General features: G+C 54.5%; 1 protein-coding gene across 1 annotated transcript in view; it reads right to left on the reverse strand.

The window, feature by feature from the left end:
• Positions 1 to 6845, reverse strand: part of ATL1 (atlastin GTPase 1) — a 31168-nt gene extending 24323 nt beyond the window's left edge. Inside the window, exon 1 of the mRNA XM_074150017.1 lies at positions 6782 to 6845. Coding sequence (XP_074006118.1) covers positions 6782 to 6815 — 34 coding nt within the window. The 5' untranslated portion in view covers positions 6816 to 6845. The remainder of the gene's footprint in view (positions 1 to 6781) is intronic.
• Positions 6846 to 10392: the final 3547 nt, after the last annotated feature.

A 10392-nucleotide genomic window follows, 5' to 3' on the forward strand; every position in this document is an offset into this window, starting at 1 on the left:
GGAAGCTGGGGAAAGGCAGCATCGCTTTGAGCATGCACCGAGCATCCTCTCCTTCTCTCCCAGACAGGCTTGCGCAGACCTCTGCAGCTTATCCAGCTAACGAGGGACAAACGTGAAATGAAGCATCGAAGGAAAGCACATACACCGGAGAGCCAGGGCGGAGGGGATGCTGTAGGGCAGTAAAGCCCGGCTGAGTAAAGCCCTCTCTTACACCCATCACTGCTCTGCGGTCTTGCCTGCGCCATGCTCCCAGAGGGTTCCTTGCCAGCAGGTCAGAAAGCCTCCCGAGCTGGGTTTAACAACACACACACACATTCACCACCCCCTTCTACATCCTACCTGTGCCTCCTCCACCCAGGGCATGGCTGACCACACAGCCCTCCCTCCACTCTGCTCACATCTCTGCTGGGATCTCCAGCTTTGGAGTCCTCAGCACAGAAAGGACATGGACCTGTTGGAGTGGGGCCAGAGGAGGCCACGAAGATGCTGGGAGGGCTGGAGCCCCTCTGCTGTGAGGACAGGCTGAGAGAGTTGGGGGGTTCAGCCTGGAGAAGAGAAGGCTCCGGGGAGACCTTAGAGCCCCTTCCAGTCCCTAAAGGGGCTCCAGGAGAGATGGGGAGGGACTCTGGATCAGGGAGGGGAGCCACAGGACGAGGGGGAAGGGTTTCAAACTGAAAGAGGGGAGATTGAGATGAGATCTCAGGAAGAAATTCTTTGCTGTGAGGGTGGTGAGACCCTGGCCCAGGTTGCCCAGAGAAGCTGTGGCTGCCCCATCCCTGGAGGGGTTCAAGGCCAGGCTGGATGGGGCTTGGAGCAACCTGCTCTGGTGGGAGGTGTCCCTGCCCAGGGCAGGGGGTTAGAACTGGATGATCTTGTAAGGTCCCTTCCAACCCAAATCATTCTGTGATTCTATGATTTGTAGCAGCCCCATGGAGTCAGAAGACCCCAGACCCGGAGAGGGGAAATGCTAGGCACTGGCCATCTCTGAGGAGAGCCACCGAGCCCCGCTGAAGCATCACACATACATGTGTACCCGCCTTGGACCCCAGCCTGGCTCACAGCCTCCTTACGCCTGGGGCTGCTGGTCCGGGAAATGCAGCAATGAATGGGAAGGCAGAGCCAGACCATCCCACGCCCAGGTGGGAAATCACTTGCACCTCCCCAGACTGGACGTAGAGTTGCAATCACAGCTCTGCCATGAACCGAGGTGCAAGGCAGGCTCTCGATACCCGTGGAAATGATGGGTAAATGACACAGCTCACGACAAAGCACCCCACCCAGAGAGCCACAGGGCACTGCTTAGAAACAGGCAAAGAAAACCGTCATGTTAAAAATTAGCCCTGTCCTTTGGCAAGCAAAAGACCACACTTGGTAGCCACTTGGGGTCTTGTTTTGAGATCCCAGGTTGAGTTCTCCGAAGTCGGGGTGAACTCTTGCACCCCAGCTGCACGGCAGTGTTAACACCTCTGCCCAAGGCAACTTGCACTCCCATGTGCTTCTGCCGAGCACCCCACTTCTCTGCCCCCCGAGGACACTCGCAGCAGGGTGCCCAGAAGGGTGGCTACCGCTGCCAGGCTTGGTACTCATCCTTTGCTTTTTTTGGAGCGGTGGTTGAGATGCAGAGAGCACCTTCTTCCTGCCAGCCCTGAGTCATCCAGCTGGCAGCAGAGCAGCTTCAGCCAGAGCGTGGCCAACTCAGCCCCTTTTCCCTTTGGCAGGCGAAACAAGGAGCTGAATGATTACGCTGATAACGCCAGCGGTTGGGGACCTTCCTGCATAAAAGACTGCTGACAGAAACAAGAGCTTGGGTGATTACTGGCCACCAAACCTGTCTGTTACAACAGACACAGCTCAAATGCCAAAATCCAACGTGAAACTTTTTAACGGCGGCACCTACTACCACTTACATGAAGCTACAGTGCCTTACAGACGTTATCTACTTCTCAGATACAGATCCTGGGCCTCCTCACTTACCCACATCAAGCCTCAGCCAGACTCAGGTGTGTGACACGATGACTGAAAGGCATCCTGCAGAAAGAAAAACTCTCCCTTCACCCCAAGCACACCGTTTTCTGCCCGGTCCTTCATCCCCTCTGCTTGTCAGCAACCAGCCTCCCTCCACCACCAGTGTTGGATTTAGTCATTTCTGACCTGAAATTATTTTTACCTTTTTTGTTGTTACAAGAAATTATTTTTACCTTTTTTGTTGTTACAATTGCCTGAAAATAAAGCCTGGTAAATGTGCCACAAAATCCTAGGATATAGATGAAAGGCAATTAGACTCTGGAGAAAATGATTTTGTATATACAGTGATTTAGATATGTTTTACTGGCTTGGCAGAGTTTAGCACTTTCTCTGGAGCCTCTACCTCATTTGGGAAATTTGTGTTCAGTTACTTTATTGTCATAACATTTAATGTTCCTTCAAGAGATAGCAAATGTGAGCGTTTCTGGGAGGACCTAAGGAGCTGGGGTCCCTCTAGTCCGAAGTGACTTTGGGAGGTGATCCACAGGACATCCCACACCTCCCAGAGCACGATAACACCTGCACTAGATGCACTCCACTGCTGGAGAAGGTTCCGGTCAATGATGCAGAGGAGTTAATATAAGGCCCGCTGCCTATGGACATCACCTAGGCCCTAAACAATATTTATGGATGCTGTTTCTCATCCAGAGGCTTAGCAGAGAAAATACAAGAAGATATAACCAATTCCATATGCTGTTTCCTCCTGCCATTAATCAGGCAGGCAGCCAGCGCCAAAGCCTCTCACGGCACGGACACGACATGAAGCACGATGAGGGCACCATGGCCCACGAGGAAGGCTCAGGACATTTTGGACCATCCCCAAAAAGGGGAAAGGCAGGATGATCTTGCTCCTGCTCACCTTGCAGGAGCACGCTATTCAAATTCTTTGCCTCAAAACCAAAGGCACAAAGGCCAAGCATCACGCTCAGCGATTTGGGCCTCCAGCTTGCAATGTCTTATCTCTTAGAACCACAGAATCATAGAATTGTCTAGGTTGGAAGGAACCTTTAAGATCATCTAGTCCAACCATCAACCTAACTGTGATAAAAAACCACCACTAAACCATGTCACTAAGCACTCCGTCTTTTAAATACCTCCAGGGATGGTGCCTCAACCACTTCCCTGGGTTCTTCTTTCAAGTTCCAATGCTTCATTTTCTTTTCTTGTTTACAAGGCAGTAAATCCGGTTGTGAATGTTCTCATATCTAGTGGTTTTCTGTGTCAAGGCCTGCCTGTCTGAAACGTCTCAGCTCTCACTTTTCAGGTTCCCAGCATTCAGAGTCACAAAGAAATGCCAGGAAGTGGAATCTGAAAATCCACCATAAAAGGTCAGAAAACAAAATGACAAACCGAAAGGATGTTAGCACTATTAGTTAAAAAAAAACTCAACAAAGGACTACAGAAATTAGTCTTTTCTTTCCAGTTTAACCCGTTGCTGCGCAGTCTGAAAGTGTAGCATTGATGATCTCAGCCTGGCCTGTGCTGGAGTCCCTTCTCCCCAAAAAGGTTGCTCAGCCCTTCCTGGCAACCAGGCCCCTTTAAAGTTGTCCTGAATCTCACTTCCAGTTTGAAAATCCTGACCACGAAGTATATATAACCTCTGTAATCCCTTCTATGGTTTTGAAACTGAATTCTTGACGAGTGGGTCATTCCAATTACAACATGGGCCGTGACGGAAAACATGAGAGATTTCACACAATTTGTTCCAGTCTATCCCATTTAAATGAGCGACTGGGAGCGGAGATCTCTAATGGCTTTACTGTAGCAGGGGAGCAGGCTGCTGAGCTTCTGTGACTGCCAAGCACAAAGAATTTCAGGAAAATATCAGTGTAATCTACCACAAGCCTTCATCAACCTGGCTGGACTTCAGGATTTAGACTAACAATCCTTATTTCGGGAAAAACAGGGTCCCTTACTCTTACCAAAAAAATTATAGGTGACTTTTTCGCCAGCAGCTCCCTCAGCCATTCATCCGGCGACCGGCAGCAGTCGTGAGGTCTACGCGCCGCTTAGCACAGTTCAGGAAGAGCGCCTTAAATGATGCATAGCCTTACGCTGACCTTCTGCCCAGGGCTAAATCCTATGCTCGATGCATTACATGCCCCTACACGAGCTCCCGGGGATGTACGTGTGTGACAGTAACCCAGCTCTTCTAGCTGACCGGAGGCAGTTTCTTCTGGGTGCCACACACTCACCTCACCATAATTCACCCTGTGATCTTTAAAAAAGCACGTTATTTTTATGAAGCAAAGGAGAAGGCTTGCACTAAGCAGTTGCCTGTTTTCAGGCCTGACTAATCAGAGAGTAACTAGGACAAAGTTTGATCCGTTTCAAAATAGCGTAATATTTTTAATGACCCATAAGCCCATTTTTTAGAACACAGCAAGGACTTTCTACTTTCTGCCTTAGATTTGAGAAAAAGCCTGAGAACGACTCCTTCGCCAGCTCGGCTGAAAAACGCAGCAGTGGAATAGTCACCCCACGGACTGATGTCACCAGACAAAGCTGCAGTCACTGGATGTAAACACATCTTTCAGGGCAGTGAGGTTCTGTTCTATAAATGCACGCTTTTTATTAAAGGGTGGTTGGGGTTTTTTTCCTAGTAAAAAACACAGGCGTTTTGCTCTCTAATTTATTACCTGCAATGTCAACCGGCCTGGCAGAGCGCCAGGAAATCACTCTAGGAACAGGTAAACCTCCGTGGAAGAGACAAGGCACGGTTTTGACCCGTGGATGGGTTGCAGCAGAAGGTGGCTGATCCCACCGAGATCTGCTCAGATCCATGGATGCTTCCAGATTCTCGCAAAACTTAACAGAGAATCTAAGGAAGAGTTTAGCAAATCAGTGACACATCACATTTCACTCCAGTACAGCTTTAGCGACGTGTTCGGACTGAGGGATGTGCCTAATTGTCTCGCTGGATGAAGGCTATACTTTCCAAGATGATGTTTTCTCCATTTATATCCATTTCGGCATCATTTGCATTTTCTTCTCGTGCTATCAAGATCTGACGGGGAAGCACCAGCGCCCGTATGTGCGTGCAATACCCAACACGCAGAGAGACGGGACTGACAGCCCTGTGAGACGAAGCTGAGAATCTCAGCATGTTCACTGGGAAGTTTTCCCTCTGGTTTACCCAAGGGTCTAACGACCTCCGTCAAGAGCCGCAGTTAAAAACGGCACCCATCAAACGTGCGTTGCTCATTTGCTCCCCGCTCGCTTGCAAAAAGACCCCCCCCACCCGCTCCATTTACTCAAATCACACGCTCCCGTTATCCGAATGCTTCCACAAACATGTCCCTCAACCGTTAATCATTACCATGGGAAATACTACACTCATCTATACAAATTAGAGTATAATTTGTGTATCTAAACACCACAGCTCAGCTCACCTGCTCTGCCTGACGAGCCAGGATACCGCCAGCACTGATGATGAGTGCGTTCACACAGAATACAACTCGGGGGAAGTGACAAATTACGCCCCTCAGCCGCCTCAAATAATGGCAAATGGCTGTATAAAACCTGATTTTCCATAAAACAGACGTGCTGTGTGGAACACTTCTGTCAGTGGAAGCTGGTAAAGCGCCGAGCGCTGGACACAGAAAGCTCAGCCACAGCCCTAGCTGTACGTAGGGAAACAGGCATCAGGAGCACCTTTGCTTGCTCGGTCCGTGGGACCACCTTTGGGTCCCACGGGGGGTGCAGCTCATCCATGGGACCAGCTTTGGCTCCCGTGAGGTGAGCAGCCCATACGTGGGACCACCTTTGGCTCCTGTGGGGCATGTAGCCCACCCCTGGGACCACCTTTGGCTCCCGTGGGGCATGTAGCCCACCCCTGGGACCACCTTTGGCTCCCCTGGGGAGTGCAGCCCACCCCTGGGACCACCTTTGGCTCCCATAGGGTGGCAGTGGTTGCTGGTGGATCCAGGCCCGCCGCAGGCTCTGGAGGAGAAGGCAAACCTTGAAGGAAGACACCTCAGAACTTCCTCCTCCCGGCTCCCCTCCCTGGCCATGCGGCCACCAGCTCCCCAGGGCTCAGGCGAGGTTTGCAAAGGGACGGATTTAAAATGGCCCCTCTCTGAGGGTCTGACACACCAACAAAGCCCCACAGCCTGCATGAACGTGGGGAAAAAAACCTCTGTGGGAGCCACCTGCCAAGGAAGGCCGGCGGCTCCTGTCTGAAGGAGAAGGTGGGGTGAGCGGGACCCCTGCTCCCCGGCTGAGGCGGGTTGGTGGCTGAGGTGACAACCCCGGGTGGTGGCTGAGGTGACATCCCCCGTCCACACCAGGACTGAGGGTAGGTGCCGTTGGTACAGCAGCAACGGGGCGAGGGGTGACATGGCAGGCCGGGGGGCTACTCACGGAGGTGGCTATCGGGGGTATCCGGCCCCGTGTGGGGCGCAAGGCCCCGCCGGCACCCCCAGCCCAAACCGCCCTACCGGGCGGGGGGGGGGGGGGGGGGGGGGAGCCGGACACCCCCGCCACCGCCTGCAGACCCCCAGAAGGGACGAGGGGTTTAAAAGAAGCCGCTGTGGCCCCACGGAGGGAACGGGGAGAGGGCGGCCCTCTGCCCCCAGAGGCCCCTCAGCCCCTTCCCGGGCCGGCCGAGCCCCCCGCGGCCTCCCCCCGCCCAGCCCCGCCCCGGCGCGGAGCGGGCCGCGGAGCCGCCGCAGGCCCGGCATTGTTCGCCGCCGCCCCGCCCGGCCTCGATTCCCCTTCCTCCTCCCTTCCACCTCCGCCGTCCCCCGCCGCCTACCCCAACTGCTCCTCTCCCGGCGGTTCCGGGCCATGGCGGCTGCGGGAGGCTCCGTCCGCTCTCCGAGCCCGCGCTGCGTCTGGCGCGGCTGCGGCGGTGGCGCGGGGCGGGCGGGGGAGCCGGCGGCGGCGGCAGCAGCATCCCCGCCCGCCGTTACGGCGTGGCACGGCACGGCACGGCACGGCACGGCGGGCCCCGGGGCACCCGCCCACCCCGCACCCGCCCACGGACGGCCGCAGCCCCCGGGGTACTCAGGCGTGGGGCATCGGGCACCCACACCCATGGGTGAGGCGTGGGTAGATCCAGGGGTGCCCACCCGTAGGACAACCCCACGCTCGGGGCACCCGGCATCTCCACGGGCACCCACCCATGGGGGGCACCCACACCTGGGGTACCCACAGCCAGGGCACTAAGCACCCCCATGGGCACCCACCCACGGAGGGTCCCAGCACAGCTGGGATGCACCCACCCACGGGTCAGTCCTACCAGGACACTAGGCTCATGGGGGTATCCACGTAATATCACAGAATCATAGAATGGTTAGAGTTGGAAGGGACCTTAAAGATCACCCAGTTCCAACCCCCTGCCCTGGGCAGGGACACCTCCCACCAGACCAGGTTGCTCAAAGCCCCCTCCAACCTGGCCTTGAACCCCTCCAGGGATGGGGCAGCCACAGCTTCTCTGGGCAACCTGGGCCAGGCTCTCACCACCCTCACAGCAAAGAATTTCTTCCCCAGATCTCATCTCAATCTCCCCTCTTTCAGTTTAAAACCCTTCCCCCTCATCCTATGGCTCCCCTCCCTGATCAAGAGTCCCTCCCCAGCTTTCCTGGAGCCCCTTTAGGGACTGGAAGGGGCTCTAAGGTCTCCCCGGAGCCTTCTCTTCTCCAGGCTGAACCCCCCCAGCTCTCTCAGCCTGTCCTCACAGCAGAGCCACTCCATCCATCACATGGGTACATGGGTGCACTGAGCACACTGATGGGTACCCACACCTTGGGGGGCATCAGGCTCATGTGTGGCACCCCCATGGGCACCCACACACACACCATCACCACCCTCTTCCCGGATGGGCACAAGCACAAACACCCACCGGGCTGGGGTCACCCCCCTGCACAGAGCACCCAGGTGGGACACAGACACCGCAAAGCAGAGCCACACGCACTATGGCTCATGCACATGCAGAGCTCGGACACGCTACGTGTCCTTCATGGCAACCACACGGGCACGCGTGGGCTGAGAAATCACCAGATAGATCCTGCTCTGGGGTGGGGGTCAGCCAGCTCCTGCTCCCCTGATTCTGCCTGTGCCGGCAGCATCCGCGGGCAGCAGGAGATACACGTCGTATCTGTGCAGACACAGCTCGAGGACCCAGGGTTGGGCACCCCTGGGGGGAAGATTTAACTGCAGAGCCACTGATAACATGCACCTTCCCTCCCGATTTCCTTCTCCCGGCAAGCGCTTGCCCCCTGGTATTTGGAATCGATTCAGCGCTCTGTCACGGGAGACCGTGACCCAGCCTGAGCGCATGGGAATGCCCAGACACAAAACTTCAGCTGGGGGAGCAGCAACACCGGCCCCACGCCCCACCTGCCCTGAGGTCCCCCTTGTGCCCTCAGCTGAAATATCCCACCTGGAGGGACAGGGGGAGCACTTGCTGACGTCTTTTTCTTTGCTTTCCCACGCTCTCTTGCCAGCTGCAGCATCCCAAACCTGTGTTTATGGTGCAAACCCAGGAAAAGCGTTGAATCCCGGGCAACGCCGGCTGCAGAGAGCTCGCCCACTCCCACCGGCACGTCATGGACCACCGTGTGGGTGAGTGCACCCATCCTCAGTGTGCCAAGCTAATGCTTGCCCACACTTTTGATGCCAACAAGGGTTGGCCCATCTCTGAAGCCGCAGCCCTGTGCTTCTCTTTGGACGAAGCACAGCAGGGCGCTCGAGGCTTGAGCTCTAAACTGGAAACGCGGTGGTCACCGGAGAGCTGTATGGGCTGAAATCTGGAAGGGTGAGATGGGAACTGAGCCCCAGACTGTGTCTGCAATCAGGAGGAGATTTTGGGAGAGCGCTGCTTATTTCTGCACACCAGCCTGCAGTGGTCAGGGACAGCCGATGGCCATCCTGCCCTGTCGGATGCACCGGAACCGGCAGGATCCGCTCTTCCGTTTCTAAAAGTGGGAAAAAAATTCTAAAGGGGACCCATCTTCCCATTCCAGGCAGCTCATCCTTGCGTTGCTGCGCTCCCATGGATAGGCTGATACTTAATTTGTAAGTGCCTTCTCCAACACTCGGCGACTGCCTCCCCTTGGCTTCCTCCCCATGTTTACATCGTCGGAGGCGAAACATATAATTTCAGCTCGCTGAAGTGCCGGCTGCCGTGGCAGGGGCACCACGATCGCGAGGAGCTCAGCCTAAGGACGGCCTCAGCAGAAGCTGCCTTTATGATTTTTATTAATCATCCCTGAAGTCGCATGTGCCTGTTGCTGCTTCGAAGTGGCAGAGAAGCGACTGGCATGGGGAGGGAGGATTTCTTACGCCGGAGAGCGTCAGAGGGGTTCAAAGAGGTTGAAAGAGGAGATGAAAAGAAAAGGCAGCTGGGAAACGGAGATGGGGGGAAAAAAAGAGGATGGAAAAGGAGATTTGTTAATTTGAAAGTCTAATTAAACTGAGATGGGCTCAGGTCCTGTTTTCCTTGTTCCCTTTGAGAATTGCTGCTTAGGTCAAGCTTGTACTGCCCCATTTAGTGGCATTTTTTTCCCTTTCTCTTTCCATTATGGCACGTGATGTCAAAAGGAAAGAGAAGCAGAGAGGTTTGATCCTGCACTGTGCTGGGGGGGGAGCATTGTCTGCATGAACTCCCGAGCCCTTTTCCAGCATTATTTCCTATGATCCCAGGCCATGGTTTTGCAGATGATTTCGTTTCCAGGGGGTGACTCAGCATTTGTTCATTTTCACCCACCATCCATCCCTTCGCTTCACTGATTCATCCTTCCTTTATTTTTTCCAGTTGCAAACAGCCCTTCCTAGGAAATACCTTTACGTTCTTGCTGCCCGAGTTGCCAGATCCCAAAGAGCTAATTTCACAGCCGAAGAGCTGAACAGGCACGCAACGGAAGGGTTCTTGAGGAAAAACCATGCTAAATGGGGGAAAGGCAAAAAGAGAAAATATTCCGCAGAGAGTAAGAAGAGAGAGAAAGAGCTGAAAAGGCCCCCAAATTAGGAGAGAAACGGGATTTAAATCCATCGTTGTGTTCCGCTCACACAGCTTGCGGGGCCAGTTTCATAATTCACCTTGATTCGACTGGCCCACTTACCCAGGCAGCTCTTACAGTCGCTTTTCATATCCCCAGCCCTTGGCAAACAGAAACCAGCCGCGTTGTGCAATTCTGATGTAAGAGGTGGGGAAGGGACGCTGCAAAATCTCTGCTCTTTCTCAGGTGAGGTGCCACCAAGTGCGTGCCGGGGCTTGCTGCTGAGGGAAACCTGTGCCATCCCCACGGGTTTTCTTTGCCAGGACGCAGAGAAGGCTCTCTCTTAACCCCGAGTGACAGATAGAATCATAGAATCATAGAATCATAGAATGGCTAGAGTTGGAAAGGACCTTAAAGATCATCT

This window comes from Numenius arquata, chromosome 6 (genome assembly GCF_964106895.1).
Source record: "Numenius arquata chromosome 6, bNumArq3.hap1.1, whole genome shotgun sequence".
Lineage (NCBI taxonomy): Eukaryota > Metazoa > Chordata > Aves > Charadriiformes > Scolopacidae > Numenius > Numenius arquata.